This window comes from Zootoca vivipara, chromosome 1 (assembly GCF_965207765.1).
Source record: "Zootoca vivipara chromosome 1, rZooViv2.hap1.1, whole genome shotgun sequence".
In the NCBI taxonomy this organism is placed as follows: Eukaryota; Metazoa; Chordata; class Lepidosauria; order Squamata; family Lacertidae; genus Zootoca; species Zootoca vivipara.
Window position 1 is genome coordinate 56,657,280 of NC_142582.1, and position 19,388 is coordinate 56,676,667.

Here is a 19,388-nt window from a genome sequence, read left to right on the forward strand (position 1 = left end):
ACAGTGTTGCTAAATACTTGTTGTCATTGTTATTTTTATGAGTATGCTACGGAAGTAAATAAATGTATAAAAACAAAATCTGTGAAAGCAGCTGCCCCACTGTCCTGTACAGGATTTCAGAATGCAAATTTGTAGCACATCCCCCACCTGCCACCAGCTCAAATAATTCTGTGCACTGTAGTTTTTTAAGGGCTGCTTGGAATTGTCATTCTGTGATTTTGTGATGGGTAGACTACAGTGCCCAGAATTGTTTGAAAGAATGTGCTTTAAAGGTATCATGTATGTTCCAGAATAATAGGTAATACTTTTACTGGAAACTGAGTCAAATACATCTGCCGGATTGTTTTTTCAGCCACCCTGCTTGTGGGACCCACAAACACACCATGCAGTGAAGCCATAATATGATACACACAACATCTGCCCTTCTTCCCACCTCCCACAAGGACCCCGCAAGCTAGGAGACTCTCTTCCATATAGTAGTTTCTGACCTGTCATCCCATGCTGCTTCTCCTTTGTCAGCCGAAAATTTCACAACATGTTGAATCCTGCTTGGGCCTGCAAGTGTACCTGATTCCACCCCCCTGTTGTACTAAATTCCCTTTAGTTTATGGTAGCACAAATTGTTGGCTTATCCAAATGGCGCTCAGCCTGCTCTAATCGATCATATAGTGAGTTCTACACTGACTTGTAGGTGAAATATTGGCTTACATAATTAGTTTGCCCTCCCCACTGCCAAGCTTACATAGGCTCACAAGGGCTCTTTTGTCTGTTTGTTTGTTTATTAACTTTCCCCCTATCTATTCCCTACCTTTATATAAGTTATACAGAGTGGTTTATAAACAAAAATATTGTGTTGAAACAAATCCTTTAAAAATCATAACATAAAAAATAGTAAACATACTCCATGATTTCTTACAGATTTCTAAAAATAAAAAATCAGATTTGCGGGGAAACACTAGCCAGCATTGTGCCATTTCAGTTCTAGGCTCCTTCATAACTTTGTAAATCTGCCCCCGTGTTGATCCATAGCACTCTCTACTACCTCCATCTCTGCTGTATCTGTATCTTGTATATTAGGCATAAGACAACTTCTTCAGTACAGAAGGTTGCTTTGGAAATGATGTTCAATGGGAAGAAGAAAAGCTGTTAACACCAGTCAGAACCAGTGTGGTGTAGTGTGGCTAGTTCCATCTCTAGGCTTGGAACCAGCTATCATGATCTCCCCATTTTTAAAATGGGGGCGCAGGAACTAGGGGTGTAGGTGGGGAAGGCTGCCTATTTCTTTGGAGCAGTACATGAGATGTGTATGTTTTATATGTCCCTCCTTGCACTGTTTTCCTGATCAAAATCTTTCACACAGCTGCATTTGCCCTGCATGGGGAAAAATATAGGCACTTTCCCTCTTGCTTGGGGAGATAATTTCAGGAAAACAATGCAGGAGGAAAGTCGTATGCATATACTCTGCTTCAAATAAATTGACAGCCCTCCCCCAGCTACATTTTGTCTTTTAAATAACCAGTGATCCAATAGCAGATTATGCACATAATATGTAGCTGACCTTTGTGACTGGGGAGATCTGGGTTCACATCGCTGCTTAGCCATTATCCATGGACTTAACCTTCCTCACAGTGGTGATGCAAGGATAAACTAGACAACCTCCCAAGTATACTTCCTTGAGCAGCTTGGAGGAAGAATGAGACGCAGACATAACAAATAAAAATATTCATGTAAAACAAGAAAGATATGGTCGTTACTGAGGAACATGCCATTCCATTTTCCTGCAACTGGAAAACTACATTTCTGATTGGCATATTGGGCAGAATTTATTGGTCTCTTATTGGATGGGGAAAGTGGACTGATGAGGAGGGAGGGATTTAATGAATCAAATCTGATCCATTGAGGAATAGGCTGGCTGGGGCATAAATAGGTCTATTTTACTACTGTTGAAGCAGACAAACAATGAGGGGTGAAGAACAGGGGGCAAAGATGTGGAGAGGGGAGAGAGAGAGGAGTTGAAGCAGGTGGAAGACAGGCTAGAGGCTATCCAAGCTGGGAACACAGTCTGCTCCCAAAGAGCTGGATCACTGAATAAGCTGAAGATCGGCAATGAGCCCATATAAGGGCATTAAGGAATGAGGGGAATTCAGCAAGAAGCTTCTGGAGCTGTCCAGAGTGAGAACTGCCTGCAAGCCTGTCTCAAAGGACTTGGTAGTGAGATTGACTGGGAAGACAGACTAAGCGGCATTAAGTTAAATAGGGTTAGGAACTAAGTTTTACCAGTCAGCCTTATGTAAACCTTTATAACTGTCATTTAAAGATACAGGAACCTTATTAGAGCAAATATAAGTATGTATTAAAGCAATAGTAACAAACTGAAGTATATAACTCACCTTATCATACCTCTATATTTATAATAGGTAAAGGTAAAGGGACCCCTGACCATTAGGTCCAGTCGTGACCGACTCTGGGGTTGCGCGCTCATCTCGCATTATTGGCCGAGGGAGCCGGTGTATAGCTTCCAGGTCATGTGGCCAGCATGACAAAGCCGCTTCTGGCAAACCAGAGCAGCACATGGAAACACCGTTTACCTTCCCGCTGTAGCGGTCCCTATTTATCTACTTGCATTTTGACGTGCTTTCGAACTGCTAGGTTGGCAGGAGCTGGGACCAAGCAACGGGAGCTCACCCCATCACAGGGATTTGAACCGCCGACCTTCTGATCAGCAAGCCCTAGGCTCAGTGATTTAAATATTATTTAATTATAAAAGAGTGTCTAGATGGTTTCGTACCACATCTATAATGCCATAGTTTCTGGGCTATAGTTATTAGCATTAGTAAACTATAGTTCTGATATTTGGTGGTTAGAAAGTGAATAAGTGAGAAATAAAATCTGGTCCTCCACATATAAAGTATACAGTGGGGTGTCTTGCTACACAGTCAAACAATATCTGGAGGGCCACAGGTTTCCCATCCTGCTCTAAGACAGCCCCATGAGCTAAAAAGTACTGTAGCTGCAAAACAAAGAATGCCACAGAGAAGGAAGGAGATACAGGTGTACCTTGGAGATATTATGGATTTGGTTCTAGACCAGCACAATAAAGCACATATTGCATTAAAGCAAGTCGCATTTCGTGAAAAGTTAAGTTTTGTCTATGCTGTAGGCTACTAAGCCAGTCCCCTCACCCTGTCACCAGGGGCATGAGGGGGAAAGCCCAGCTCCAGCACTAGCCAGCCCCACTCCTGTAGCCAGAAGAAGGATGGTGGCAGGGCACTTCCTTCCCTTGGATGTGGCTGGGCTCCCTGCAGCTGCACCTGCATCCTTGTAAGGAGCAATATCTGTGAAGCACAATAAAGCAAAGCACAATAAATGAGGTGTGCCTGCATTAATGAGAAATACTCAGATTTTATCTGCGGTTTTGAGCCTGGTCTGTGTCTCCTCCACTGCTGGAAAATCAGCCTCATCTGTCATTGGATTTATTTGGCAAACAGCTCCTAAATGATTATTCTTTTAACTTAGGGTCATGTTTGATAACTACACATGCAGCTGTTCAGTAAAATGGGAGGAATTTTCACTTCCTCTATAAAGCTTATCTTGTTTAGCTTAATAAGTTGAAAGCCTCTGCAGAAACAGACCTAGTTTCCTAATCTTCTGGTATGAAGAGAGATTCCCCCACTTTACTTACATTTTACGGTAAGAGGGCAATTTCTTTCAGAGGAGGAAAAACTGAGGGTGTCTTTATTGTGGTGCAACACTTGGGAAGGTTCACACATTCTTTAAGTGCTGACCTTATGTGTTTCTAAGTAATGAATTAATTGGCATAACATGGAGACATGCAAGGTTAGTTTGCACAACCCTTTTTTTCACTCCCATAGCAACTCCTTTGGTTTGGTTTCGTCTTTGCACATAATAATTAGTTTTGATTTGTATAAGCATTGCTCTAAATAGATTTGTTATCACATGCCATGGAAGGCTTAGAGGGCATCCCAGTCAGGCAGCTAGATAAGAACATCATTGTCTCCAACAAGAACAGAACCAGCAAAGCAAACTCTTGAAGCCGTTTAGATTTAACTAAGTCCAATGCCATCTATTGACCAAACCAGAGAATGGCACTATCCACACAACATCCCTTCCTTATTTAAATAAACAACCAGTAAATCAATGCTGTTGAACTACTTGATAGTTCAAGTCTTCAAGTTCACAGCTTGCAAATAGCTCTGAGTAAGTAGTAGTCTTGACAGTAACATTGCTTCTTAGTCCTGCTATGCAAGCCCCAGAGTTTGCCTTTGGTGATTGCACCTTCTCAGTGATAGGAAGAAGATATCATCAGTTTCTGTTAAGTATTCCATGTTCACTCTCAGCAGAATATAATCAAGCTCTTGTGGGACTTTGTGACAAGGTGTCTGCTATGATCAATTGTTTTCTTGTAATATATTCTGCTACATGTTTTTTTCTTTAATCAAGGTCACAAAGGGATTATGGTCTGCAAATCTGAAAGAAGACAAGTTGCATAGGTATCTGTAAAAGTTTTTGCATGCCAAACACTAGCAAAAATTTCTCAATTTTTTCATAATAGTTTTTCTGCTCTGGTTAGAGTTCTAGAGTAGAATGTGACTGGCATCCATTGTGAACCATGCAATTGTAATAGCACTCCTTCTAAGTCTGTAGTTTATTGCATCAGTGCTACCCATTGTAGGCTTGTGGCATCCTAAAACTAAGATTGGAGATCATCTCATTTATATTTTTAAAGGCAGCCCACAGAACTGATCCACAAAACCAGGAAGTAGTGGATTTCAATAATTGGTGTAGTGGTTGTTTCTCTTTTCAAGTGTTGTACAAATAGCATCCTAGAAAGATAGTTCAGCATTCCCAGAAATTGTCTCAGTTCTGTAGCCTTCAGTGCTTCCAGTTCTTTGATGGCATTTACCATCTCTAGGCATGGCTTTGTCCCATGTGTGATTAGTTGTCCAAATAATTCAACTTCACCTTGATGAAAAATGCATTTCTCCTTGTTTATATTGAGTCCAGATTAATAGATCTTATTCCTGACAGTGACCAGTGTTTTGTCATGGTGTTTCTTCCACTGATGTACTCTGTATTAGAATGTCATTTAGGAAGACAATTACTCCTTTTATCTCTCTCAGGACTTCTGTCATCTTTGTTTAAAAAATCTAGGAGGCACTCACAATTCCAAATGGTAAGCGCTGAAAACAAAATCTCCCAAAGGGTGTGATAAATCTAGTCACTTTAGCAGTCTAGTTTGTCAAAGGTATTTGCTAGAAACTGAAGTATCCTATTTGGAAAATACTTTGGTTCCTGTCTCTTTCAGGAGAAGGTCATCTAGTGTTGCAGGTACATATTTTTCTCTCACTACAGCTTCATTAAGCTTTTACAAAATCTACACCTTTAATCATTGGTGCAATACACAAGATAGGTGTGGTAGTTTCCTTAATTATGCAGTGTTTCTTTATCTTTTCCAGCTCCATTTTCCCTTTGTAGCGTAAATAAATGGTGATTCTTTGTGGTGTTTTTTATGCTATATGATTTACACCAGGCTTTAAAACATTATCCACACCATTTTAATGGACCTGAATTCTAAACACCCCTTTTGTTTCTCCCACTGGTTTTAGGAGTCCCATTCTAGCAGCTGTTCCTTGATTGAGGAAATTGTGCATATTATGATCTCATATCACATACACTAAACTTAAACATAATCGTGTGTGTGTGTGTGTGTGTGTGTGTGTGTCAGAGTTGGAGAACACACAGAGAGGGAAAGGAAAGAGTAATAAGGGATTAATGTATGAAAATGGTATTCTTTAAAAAGAACAAAGGGTTTAAGGCTGTGGGTGCCAATCACAAAATGGCTGCCATGGGGGTGTGACAGAACATAAAATGGCTCCTGTGGGAGAATATAGGACAAACCAAGCTGGTGCAAACAGGAAGTGATCAATAAGAGCAAATAGTCCAGACACCCCCAAATTGCGGCCCTCCAGATGTTTCGGCCTACAACTCCCATGATCCCTAGCTAACAGGACCAGTGGTCGGGGAAGATGGGAATTTTAGTCTGAAACATCTGGAGGGCGGAAGTTTGGGGGTGCCTGAAATAGTCCCTCATACATTGTGGGTTTTTGAGGGGATATTTACTGATACCTTTCGAGGGTGTCATAGAAGGAACTGGTGGGCACATTGGTTCTCATGGGCATTGTGTTTGTGACCCCTGAGTTAAGTGACAGGCTTCACATAAATGGTGTTTCTTGTTTTTCCTCCCTCTTCTGGAGCTCTGCATTGTGACCATTTGTATAGGTTTTCTTTTGATGTTTTGAACTACCATAGATCTTTTAAACCAGTCCATGGTGCTGTTTTTAAGCATTAAATGATACTACTTCTCTAAGCTTGTGCACTACGGTAGCATATTTGCTGTGTCAGTATAACTTGATGTTGCAATAGTATAGTTAGCTAGTTAGCATGTTCTGTGCCAAGCAGTTAAGAGTACAGCATGTCCTAGGAGCAAAAACTGTTCCCCAGCTTTAAAACACACACACACACACACACACACACACACACACCAATAGTGTGCTGTCTCTGGGGAATACACAATATTTCCAGTCTTAGGGGTGCATCTCATATGGTATCATCCAAAAAACTGCTAGTGTAAACTTGCCCATAGGGGTTAAGACTTGTGTCTTGGTCTGGTTCAAACATCAGTCAAAATAAGGTTTTGTTCATTCAAGTTTAGTGGTAAACCATGTTTTACACTTCTTCTGAGTTAAGTTGTTATCTTCTACAGATTCTTGTAAAATGGATATGGGATAGGCTTACTGCTGTGTGTATCTCCTCCCTCACAGCCACAAAAGCAGTCAGATGGTTCTGAGAAAAAACATTGGCTCAGAACAAAAACTGAGCCCACCAAAAACATTCTACTTGCTGGATTTTGGCTCAGGTCTCTCCCGATGACTCTGCAGCTTCTGAAATACAATCACTCAGTAGCATTATGGCTGCGCTGATAGCTGGTCAACTCCCTTCAGCTATCCAGGAACTGTGCCAGGTTACAGCTTTCTAAAAAGGGCCTTTGTTAAGCAACCATTTAAAAAGTGTTTTAATATTTATACAAAATGAAAGAATGCCTGGGAAAGAAGGAGTGGAGAAAGTTAATGGAGAGGGAACACAAGGAGCTGAAGCCTATTAGCAAGCCCCTCTGTGGGATTGTCTTGCATTTCTGTTTGTCGGAAAGGAGAACCAGTGCAGCCAAGTAAGAAGAAAACCAAGCATTTTGCAGATAAGAAAGTGAGAGGACAGCTCCAAAGCCATTTCCCACACCGTTCTTTGGCACCTGACTTGTAAACTACGACTATAGGGTCCTTTTTGTGAAGGGCACAGGAAGCAAGTGCCTTTGCTTTGGAGGTTTCCTCTACTAAAACTGCAGGTGCAAGCTTGTTCAGTGCAGATAGCGGTGCTAATGTCCTGGTCTTTCCTTCTCTCTCACCCACAATATGACCTATGATCAAGGATTGTGTGTGACACAGCTGGGAGAACATCCAGCACTGTGCCGTGATTTCGCTTAGTGTTGTGTCCAAACCTGGGCTCATGGTTTATCTTGCTCCATACAAACTGTGAGCTGTAGCCAAAGTTTGTTCTATGGTTTGCCTTGCTCAGCTCACAGCAACATGGCAGCAGCAGGACCAAAGAAGAAGCAAAATGGCCAGTCTTCTCTCTGGGAACATGCACGTTTGCTTATTCACTCTAAGCCATGGTTTGGCTTAGTGTTATGTCCCAACTGGGCCTCTGACAAGTGCAAAGCCAGTACAATTCCCTGCCATTTTCATTTTTGCCTTCTACCTTGCAGTTGCCCTAGGAGGCATGCACCTCTGAACAAAGGCACCTTTAATAATCATCACACTAATGATTTTAAATCATAATGGATGAATAGACCATCTTTCCAAAATGTGTAGCCATTTCCACTTTCTTCCCAAAAAGTGAGTGGAGGTGTCATTATCCAGAAGGCACTGTGCCAGATCCCAGTACAGTGTGTTCTGGGATATTATCCAGGAATTCATGCGTAGGTGAAATGTGAACCACCATGCTATTACAATCTGATTAAAGGTGCATCAGAAAACCACCACAAATAAATGGATGACAGGAAAGGGAAGAGCCAAATGCAGTAAGATGGAGGATAACTCATATCTCAGCAAAGACAAAACAACCTGACATAAGAGAGATAATTGGGGAAGTGAAGATTCCTATAAAAATGAAATAAGAGTTTACTTGGCTTAGAAAATAGACAACTCAGAGGGCACAAGCTAAAGTTTATACAATCATGAATGATGTGAAGTGAACGGAGAGAGAGAAATTGTCCATCTTCTCCCATAAGAACAGAACACAAAGTTGCTCCAAGAAGTATTTGATCTAGGATGAAGAAAAAGTACTTATTCATAGTGTGGTTCATTAACTAATGGCATGACACCACAAGTATGGTGATGAGTTCAAGCTTAGCTTACTTTTGATAGCTGTTACCCATGATAGCAAAACACATTCCCATGTTTTGAGGCTACATCCCTAGTTTAAGTGAATACCAGCTGTTTGAAAACGAACTGAAGGGTATGACTGTTGCCATTTTTTGTCTAGTGAGTTTGTCAGAGACACCTGGCTGCCCACATTCTGAGGCAGAATGATGGACTGGCTAGGTAGACCTTTGATCTGAACCAGCAAGGTACTTATTATGCCCTTGTGTTCTTTGTGAAAAGCTTTGAGCCTTTGTAGAGGATGAAGGTGTCTTTGGAAGAGTTGACAAGCTCAAAGAGTGGGAGCTAGACAGTTGTCTTGTGGAAAACAAGGAGGTTCTGAAATAAAGGACATGTTTGTAACAGTAATTTACGCTCCAGAAAGTGTGGGACACCTCGATGTGTTTGCGAGCTTTTTGCTATGGTTTTGGCAGGCGCTACAATGGCCTCTCCGAGCTATATAAGGCTTAGCTGCAGGCAAATCCAAATGACTAGGAACATATGGTGGACAACAGGGACATTGCAAGGGCAATGAGGGATAGCTTTGAAAATTAGGTTCAGGTCAGAGACCCTTGACAAGATATTGGATAATTGGCTATGCAGTCATGATGCCAACAAGCATTTAAGGGTGATAATAGATAACCAACTGAGTCAACAGTTTTATGCAGTGGAGTGAAATGGAGGCCAGTGTAATTTTAGACTGAATTAACAGAAGCTTTCATATCCAGGAATCTATCAAGCAGTAAATAGCCCTGTGCTACTCAGCATTTATTAATGCTCAAGTTAGTGCTAGGACTTAATTTCCTCCAGGGTTCATTCCTAGGATCTGTTTCCAATGACAGGGTTCATCCCTGAGATATACAAAGTTAGGTTGGGCCAAAGTTCCTCTGTGTAACTGCAGAGAACATCTTCCACACTTCTGAGTAACTGTAGTGTCCCCGTAAATGAGTTATCAGAAGGAATGAAATATAGATTATAGTGAGAGCAAGGCACTTAAAGGACAGTGGTTAGATAAACCAAGGATGCCATCCCCAAAAGCACCCAGAAAACAACAATTTGGTACATAGGCTATAACGTCACTTGGCAAAGGCCTGGGTAGGTGAGAAAAAAAGATAAGGTAACCCAGACACATAAGCAACTGTTTCCCAACCAGAATGCCTAGGACTAAAGAGGTGACATTGCTTAAGAAGTTAGTACAGGGTTCTGAAGGTACCTGTAAATCCCGAGTAAGGCCAGTTCCCGTGTGGTGGAGGATTCATAAGGTCGAAGGTCTGGTGGCTTCCACTTCTCTGAATTCCCTGGGCTGCCATAAGGTATAGAACTGTGTCATAGACAGCCACTATGGTCTTTCATCACATAGGCTGCTTGGTCTAAGATATATATTGCAGGAAGCCATGACGGTGAAATTGAATCTCCCAAGTATAGATGGAGGATAGTGGTTTCTGGTGGACAAATAGCATAGACATCATGCTACGGCTTACAAGTTTCCAGCTAGAAAAAAGAATGCTGGATTAGGTGGATTCTTTTTGATGTACCTCTGTCTTTGTCCTCTTCTGGTCCCATGGAGGAGCCCATGTAGCAAGAAAAGCTCTTAGTTGAGGAGCTTGCTCAAACCAGAGCTGGAATTGAAATTTTGAGCCTCTGCCTTCAGTCACCTCTTCTAGGCTCCTCCTGCTAGAGTCTCTTGCTCCTCCTGCTAGAGTCTCCTGCACTCTATAGCTTCCTACCTAGCACACACTCTTTGCCATTAGACTGGCAAGCTAGTATGGGAGACACTCAGTTCCATGGGCCCTGGGGAAGATTCCATTTGTGGCTCCATCTCATGTTGTATGAGATGGACTTCAGTGGTTCCCTGATCACCAGCATTGGAGACAGAGTCAGGAACCTGATGTGGCTCCTAGGCCGGTGATGCTATAGTCTCTGTTTTGGTGTCCTGGTCACTCTGGAATCATGACACTTAGGGTCAGCTTGTGGCATCTCCAGTTAACAGGATCTCTCATTGCAGGGCTGAGAAGGACCTGTGCCTGGGACCCTGGAGAACTGTTTCCAGTCTGAGGGGACAATATTAGGCTAGAACAACCAACCGTGTAACAGTATAAACTAGTTCCCAGGATTAACTGGGAAACATAACATGGGAGTAATTGAAGCCAAGACACTTGTTTTGATTAACATAGAAACTGAGGTCAGCCATGGACCCAGAATCCAGACCTCTAGAATTTGAAGGATAAAGTCTGATATTTTCATGCATATTGTATTTCTCCTTCCAAGTTTAGTCACTTCCAGCCTGTTGCTGTCCTCCTGCCCCAACTGTTGGACTGTTTGCCAAACAAAGCAATACTGTCCTTGCTAAGTGAGCTCAATGTATTCTTGTCCTGCAGGCGGAAACTCCACCAATGGCCAATGCAGCACTCTGCAGCAGCACTACAGCTCCAGATCCCAGACAAATGGCACAGCCCCCAAAAGCTCTGTAAGTTCAAAAACCTAGCTCTTTCTACTGCCTATTGATTGCTAATGAACTGCGATTGTGGGTGATGATGACTGTCGGGATGATTACCACCAGCGTTAAAGGAATCTAATTCCCACTTTTGCTCTCCCTGCTTTTGTAAAACTGGTCCCCATGGTACTATGCAATCTTGCAGTGATTGTTTCAGTAAATATCCCAGTGATGGTGTCAGAGCCAGCTCTGCCAGCTTTTAAGATTCTGTGCAGAGCAGCATGGCTGTTAACTAAGAGCAGAATGTGGCCTGCCAGTTCACTAAGGATGGTGCCCATCAAGGGCAAATAAATGGGTGGTATGGAAAGATCCCACTTGACCTTGCAGCTGGGGTGTGGCATTTGCAGGACAAACCAAATACTGTACAGTATTTCATTTGATAGAAGAGTCTATCTCCTTTTGAAAATAAACATTGCACTCCCTTCTTTCCTGCCATTGTAGCTGTACCAACCACCAGCTGGAAAGAAAGGTTACAGCACCGTGAAAACTACTAGCTGGTCCTCGCGCTCAGCGGTGGACCTCAGTCCCAACAAGAGAATGGCCTCCATCAGCAATGGCGTTGGGCCAAAGGGCCTGGCTTATAGCCCAAATTACACGCTGTCTCAGTCTGCCAGCACTGCCCCCCGCCCCAGGTCTTTTCATGAGCGGAACTACCGGGGGCATCAGAACTATGACACCATGTCCCTGCGCTCCCTGCGCCTGGCGGATGGGCCAGGCAGTCCTGGGGGTGTAGATGACCACTACAGCATTGTGTCTGAGCAGCTGGATCCACTGGCCCAGGCAGCTCTCTACAAAAACCGGGCAGGTGGCGGCTTCAGCAGATCCTACACCTTTGAAAGGCAGATGAGCGCCGGCTCCAACGCCGGCATGAAGGGGCCCATCGATTGGATGGATGGTGTGGAGGCACCGCAGAACAGGCCCGTCATCCGTGCACCGGCCATGCGCACCTTGCAGCGCTTCCAGAGCAACAACCGCTCCCGCCTTAGCACGGGCACCTACGGTGCGGTCCAGGCTTCTCAGGTCGGGAGCTCCTATGCAGGAATGATGGAACGCAGTTCCCGTGCCCCCTCTGTGCGCAGCTTGGCTGACTCCAACCACCATTTGCAAGACCTGCGTGCCATTGACATGTACGATGGTCACAACACACTGATGTCCCAGCAGTCCTTCTCTGGAGGGTGAGTGTCCTGCGGTTTACTTGCAGGGTGTGGGGCACTCTGTTCCCAGCGTAGGTGGTCTAAAGAAAGAGGAACAATCAGGGACACAGAGCATCGTGTTCTTCCTGCCTTGGTGATATTTTTTCCTTGAAGTAGTTGATCATCACTTGTTTGATGCTGCTCAGTGAGTCATGTGAATGTTGTCCCTCTCTGGAAATATGCCTTTACTCTAGCAGCAAAGTACAACTGATGGTGCTTCAAGCAAGATGATAGGGCTTCTACTCTTCTTTCCCCCATAATTCCCAAACTTCATGTTAGAGTGCTTTGAATGTAACATCCTGAAGCCAAAGCCAAGGCAATGTGGCAGCCTCTGTCCATCCACTTGTTTATGGCTAGTAGGGTGTTGACTTATGAGTTAATAAGTATACTTCCCTATAAATAATATTCCTTTTTCATTCTGTAATTCCCTTGGTGGGGTGGGGTGGAATACTATGCTTTGCTTTCTGTTTTCAGCATATCCATTGTGGAAGCACAGAATCTGGAATCCATTTTGGTAGCTTTCATTCTGAGACTCTCCAGTCTCATAATTTTGAAGAACAAAGCATGCTTCTACTGTAGCCATTGCAGTTAGGGAAGAAAGGCACAGAACTACAAGAACCAAATAGTAAGGGTTCAGAAAACAGAGTAAGCCTGACCAAAGGTTTGCAGCTGTTACTCAGTGTGCTTTTCTGCTGTGCTGGACCTTCCTGCCCTTTCAGTCTTCTCCTTTGCCATCTAATTCTCAATTCCAAACCCCTCTATCCCCCCCCTTTTTACAAAATACTTTTGGTTTTGCAAAAAAAAGAAAAGAAAGAAAAACCCTTTGTATACCTTCGATCTGCAAACATGATAAAATAAAGATATTAATATTTGCTCTACACACACACACACACACACACACACAGAGAGAGAGAGAGAGAGAGAGAGAGAGAGAGAGAGAGAGAGAGAGAGAGAGAGAGAGAGAGAGAGAGAGAGCATTCAGGGGACATTTATTAAAGCTCTGTGTGAATGAGGTGAAGATGGGAAAATGCACACTATCCCCTCTAACTAGGCCTTGATTTTCAGGTTTGATGACATTGATCTCCCTTCTGCGGTGAAATACCTGATGGCCAGTGACCCCAACTTACAGGTTCTTGGAGCTGCCTACATCCAGCACAAATGCTATAGCGACAATGATGCCAAGAAACAGGTGAGGCAGCAGAGGCATATCCCAAGGCGATACTGGGAATGGGCCTGAGCCCCCAGGGGGGACCAATGTGGATTGCAGGTTTAGTCACTGATACGTCTCATTGAAAAGCCTGCAACAGCACTCATTCTAATGCATTGGGCTCTTGCCTGTGGGGGTGGGTAAGTTATCTGAGAACAGAGCAGGCAGCCTTAGGTGGCATGGCATACTGAAAAGTTCAATGCAGAGACCTGCTTCCTTGTTTCTCTCTGACAAGTGTACTGCTCTTTCTGTCTCTGTCTCTCTGCCTCAACAGGCTCGCAGCCTCCAAGCCGTGCCCAAACTAGTGAAGCTCTTCAACAACTCCAACCATGAGGTGCAGCGCCATGCCACTGGAGCCATGCGTAACCTCATCTATGACAATGCTGAAAACAAGCTGGCCCTGGTGGAAGAAAATGGGATCTATGAGCTGATGCGCACTTTATGCGAGCAAGATGATGAGTTGCGCAAGAATGTCACAGGTGAGAGAACTTTGCATCAGGCAAGTTATGATGAGGCAAGCTCTCTAGTGTTTAGAGCTGAACATTATATTTGCCACAGAGCTGCGGCCCCAAATAGTCTTCCCATGAGTAGCCCCCTGCCCTACTGTCACTCCTAGGAGTTCTTGCTGCAACTTGGATTCTGCCTGCCTGCACTTCATGGGTTTGGCCCAAGTAAAATACAAATGACAATGAAATCAATGCAGTACTGCAAAGCCGCAATAAAGCCAGTAAGTAAAGCCAAATATCTCTCTCTAACTCCTAGAGTCATAGACCACTTGTTCATCAAACTCAGTTTTATCCACACTGACATGGAGTAGCTCTCTGGGGTTTCGGGCAAGTGAGTTATTGGGTTGTTGTTGTTTTTATTTTGATTATGTATTGTGTGGTTTTATATTCCGATTTTATCCTGTGAACCGCCCTGAGACCTGTGGGTATAGGGCAGTATATAAATTCAATAAATAAAAATAATAATTTCCCAGCTCTTCTGGAGGTGCCAGGGATTGAACCTGGGACCTTCTGCATGCAAAGTAAGGGCTTGCCTACATTTGAGCAGTATTTTGCTGTTAATAAATCCCCACCCCGCCTTCAAATAAGACTAGAGTAGCCCACACCTGCATGTATTTGAATTTGTATATGAAGACCAACTTTGGTCTTTTCTCATGCACCTTAATTGTGTTTGGTCCATGAATCACCTTGCATGCACCTGCATCATCTTTTCCACTGCACATGATACATTTGCATCTAGAGCTTTTTTTCTCTATGCTGCTCCCCTCCTTTTTGTCCCAGGTCCCCTTCAGAACTAGCCGCTCTCCTACCCCCCACCCAGCCCCAGCCCCTGACCCTGACCCCCTACACCTCAGCACAAATTTTCCAGGTGTCTCATTTCTCAATTCACAAAAAGCTTGGAAGGCACACTAACCTGTGAACAGAATAAATCAGTAGGATACTAGCAACTCCCAGTTTATTGAAACACTCTCTGAGCTCAGATTGGCACCCCTGCCCATTCACAAAGAGAATGGGATAAGCACCAGCAAATCCTCATAGAGGAAAACACAAAACCTGGCAGAATCTGGAGAGCTACGTAGGCTGGGGGAGGGAGTTCCAAATCCTCAGATTACGCACTCTGGTTGCTCTGTGTGTCATGGTGTGCAAAGGAAGGTGATAAATATAGGTGGTAGGGAGGGCCAGGGTGTGGGTTGGGACCTGACTCCAGCCTGTCTGCAACTGTATTTTCCACTGGGAGAGAGCAAGGGCACTGAATATAGAGGTCCAGCCAACAGAAGAGATTACATTTGCTTCTGTTACAAAAGGACCTTCCTAATCCTGCCCAACAGGCTCTGATTGTCTAATCTAATACCAGGCTAATGGGAAAGTTAGGTCCAGAAGCTATGATGCAATGAGCTTTAATGCTTATTACAAGCATGGTGGAGTCTGTGAAAGTGGCTTTAGCTGAATACAATCGGAGGATGGAAAGAGTAATCCCCAGATATCACAGCCCAGGGCATACCTCGTTCTGTGCATGAGATTAGCCTTTTGCTGCTGGTATATATGGATTGGAGGTGGGGAAGAGACAAGACAACTGCATTCTTGTCTGGCTATAGCTGTGTGTGTGTGTGTGTGTGTGTGTGTGTGTGTGTGCGCGCACACACACACACACACACACACACTGATCTCCCACTTTTTGCCAACCACATGACAAAATTAATAATACGTTTTGTGGGCATGTTTCCTTACCTCTCCTGTATACAGGGAAGCCTACTGAGACATATCGTAGTAGGCAAATCAGTAATCTGAAAACATCTAAAGCAAACATTGCACTGATGCATTTAGTGATTTGTTGTTCCGCTTCTCCCAGTCGGACAGGGTGAATTGCTGTGCTGTGCAAGGCTCACTTTCTAAATCAGACAAACTTGCCCACTTTGCTAGCTTTCATGTAGTAGTTCCCTTCCCTATAATCCAAATCCTTCATCATCACCAGTGCGCAATCTCAGTCTGGATATATCCCATCCAAATCTGCACCATCCCTTTAGTTTTCTCCTGAAGCAGGTTAAAACTCACTCCCTTTATCATGCCTGCCACTCACTCTTTTATGGGAATTTCCTCTCACACGTCTTCTTTATCTTCTCTTGCCCAATTACTTGCCTACCCCTTTCATACTTAAATCTCTGTGTATAACTACAGATTCCTTCCTCCAGAACTCAACATCTTTCCCCCTAGTTCATGTCTTAGTGCTCCCAATCCAATCCCAACATGAGGTGTATACTGTTTCATGTATGAACGAATATTGGCTCTTGGAAGCACTCTTGTGGGCTGAACTCTCATTCCTGCTCTGCTTTCACAGTAACTCGAACTCTGTGAGAACCAAGCACTCACTTTTCCTGATTTATCTCATTTCTCCATTAAATAGAGCTTCCCCAGTAAAATTTTGATTTCTCCCCATAGCCTATTGTGTTACTCTGTTTCTCTCAATGAGTATGCATTTTTTCTCTTGGGCATATTTTAATAGGTGTGTGTGTGTGTTTCCTGCTTTCTTGAAAATTGTATCCAGAATATCTGTTGATCCTGTCAACATAGTGGAACCGGGGGTCCATGCACCCCAGCACTGACACTTTTCTTGCCCTGCCCCTTACCTCAGCAGCACCTTAATGGGCTGGGAGCCTGGTGGCTGCTCTGATTCCAGCCCTTTACAGCCCTCCTCCCAGTGCTGGCATAGATTAACCCGACTCACCTGTGAATTCAAGGGGGGAGCTCATGGTTGCATTTGCCAGTCAGCTTACCCAATCAGAGGAGTGCCTGGTGAGCCCATGTCAGAGCTAGGGGGAGAGGGAGCTCAGTGGTTGCAGCCCAGGGAACTAAGTGGTGGTGGGTATTGGGAGGCTGGTTTGTGCTGGGGGGCACTTAGGGCAGATGGCCCAGCACTCCCCTCCAAAAGATGGTGCTGGGCCTGGCTGAGGATCTGGTCTGTTTGTTGATGTAGAGCAGGCATGTCAAACCTGTGGCCCTCCAGATGTTTTGGCCTACAACTCCCATGATCCCTAGCTAGCAGGACCAGTGGTTGGGGAAGATGGGAATTGTAGTCCAAAACATCTGGAGGGCCGCAGGTTTGACATGCCTGATGTAGAGCATCCCAGTAGAGGTAAAGAAAGAAGAGCAAGCTGGTCTGGACAAAGCTGAGCAAGTCAGACATTATCCTGTCAGTACTGCAGGAAAGATCTCAGGTTTGAGGAACTGCAACAGGGAAGAGGTTAGATGAGTTCCTGGAAGAACAAGGTTGACACATGGCAGAGCCTGCAGGGCTGTCTTGCTCCAACAAGTTCATGTGACTCAACCATTCTTGTCTTTGTAGTAAAGCATCCCAGTAATGCTGACAGTCTTACAGGGCTTGGATCCGTACAAGTTTCTACATGGCGTCTGCCTGCATCTTTCTCTTGTTGTCATTTCTTGGAGGAGTTGCTGGGGCTGCTGTTTGGTCTCATTCTGTCACTCAGGCTGATTTGGGTGGTTAACAGATAACAGCTCAAAATTCTAATATTTTCATCTATGGAGGCCCCACTGAAATTAGCAGTTCTCTCTCTCCCCCCACCCCTCTCTCAACACACACACACATGTTGATATTTGTCCTGGGATGGAACCTTCAAATGATCCATTTGCCACAAGGAATCAACACTTCAAGCACCCATTCCAAAATACCCTTGGAAACCATATGAATAGAATGAAGTGCTGCCACAATGAGATCACAATATGTCCCCCTTTTTGAACGGTGCATTTTTGTTCATTTTGAAATTCTGTAGTTGTGGATTTGAGGTTTGAAACAAATAGATCTATTCTCTTAAAAAAAACCAACTCACACAACATTTTATATATTTAAGCAACCACAGCATCATGTGGTACATCACTTTTGCAATACTAATGTAGATAGAAAACAATCTTAGTTTCATCTGATAAATAGGAAAGTAATGTCTTCTTACTTATCCCAGGGTATCAGTCCAAAGAGTTTCGTGTTTGTATATTGGAATCCTAAGGCCACCTTGCCCATTGAACAAAAGCATACAACTGAGTGGCAAATACAGTATAGCTATTCTTTTGAGATTGCTTCTTGCAAAATTTGCAGAGCAGATACTTGGATTTTCAGTGCTTTGTTATTTTATCCCTTTGGAACTGGTTAATTGCTTTGCAGGGTTTATAAGAAGGTTTTGAACATGGTTGATTGATATTTGCTTTTTTACATTGATTTTCCAATTCACTTCAACTGTACTTTAAATAGCATTGTGTGGGATGCTGCTTGCTAGCTACTCTTAATGTTTAAAGGGATGGCTGTCTGGAGATGTCATGAGCAACTTCAAGGAAACACCCTATACATAGAACCCCAAATCAAACGAAGTACGATGAGTTCCATTAAAACCATTAAGCAAATAGCAAGCCATGTGCTATTCAGAGATTCATAGGAAAGGAATATATAGCAAGCTGCTTTATACAAAGTCAGAACACTGGTCTGTATAGCTCAGTGTTGTCTTCACTGACTGGCAGCAGCTCCCAAGGGTTTCATATGGGGGAGATTTCCAGCCCTACCTGGAGATGCTGGGAATTGAACCCGGGGACCTTTCTGCATGCAAAGCAGATGCTCTGCCACTGAGCTACAGTTCTTCCTTTTATGATCCAGTGAAGAAAATAAGGGCCTGGGTGTGAGGAAATCTTCCTGTAAACTGGGCCTCAGTTGCCTATCTGTGAAGCTAAAGTATGAGTGGCCTAACTTGCAGGCTTATTCTGGCGACAAGTGAGTAAAGATTGTGAAGCATTTTGCACAGTGATGATGATTTAATAAGACATGGGAGCCACCCAGGCATGAAAAAAACACACTACTTACTGCTTACAGTTCCTCAGGAAGCTGTGAGTTTCCCCATCTTGTGGGGAAACAGTGGTTTCTGTAGTGAAGTTTCCTTACACATCCTTGTCTCATTGCTCTGCAGGCATCCTCTGGAATCTGTCTTCCAGCGATAACCTCAAGGACCGCCTGGCACGTGACACGCTGGAGAAGCTCACAGACCTGGTCTTGATTCCCCTGTCTGGGACAGGCAATGCTGCTCTTATCCAGCAAAATGCCTCAGAAGCAGAAATCTTCTACAATGCTACTGGCTTCCTCAGGTATTTCTCCTTACTAAAGGAAATACATATTCCATGGCTATTGGATCCTTATAAGACCAACTCGGGAAAGCTATGCATGATGTGGCAATATTTCAATATCCTCGGTGAAGCAATATTAAAGAAACAGAGGCAGCGCTACTTTTACACTGTAAAAGCTTCCATGGCAGGGCAAAGTGGTCCATAGTGTAAGCTGGCACCAATGTTGTCATTCGCACTCTGCCCTTCTCTTAGTACATTGCTACTAAGACGGCATGAACAATCAGTTGGTGCACCTTCCAGGACAGAATCAAGGGGTTGGGAGGGGACTGTTAAACAATGTCACTTCGGTTTAATCAAAGTCCACAATGAATTGGCACT

At 43.8% G+C, this 19,388-nt stretch overlaps 1 protein-coding gene across 1 annotated transcript in view; it reads left to right on the top strand.

The window, feature by feature from the left end:
- Nucleotides 1-19,388, top strand: part of PKP3 (plakophilin 3) — a 71,546-nt gene that overhangs the window by 39,087 nt on the left and 13,071 nt on the right. Inside the window, exons 3-7 of the mRNA XM_035122844.3 lie at nucleotides 10,874-10,962; nucleotides 11,431-12,164; nucleotides 13,248-13,371; nucleotides 13,664-13,868; nucleotides 18,857-19,031. Of these exons, the coding sequence (XP_034978735.1) occupies nucleotides 10,874-10,962; nucleotides 11,431-12,164; nucleotides 13,248-13,371; nucleotides 13,664-13,868; nucleotides 18,857-19,031 (1,327 nt within the window). The remainder of the gene's footprint in view (nucleotides 1-10,873; nucleotides 10,963-11,430; nucleotides 12,165-13,247; nucleotides 13,372-13,663; nucleotides 13,869-18,856; nucleotides 19,032-19,388) is intronic.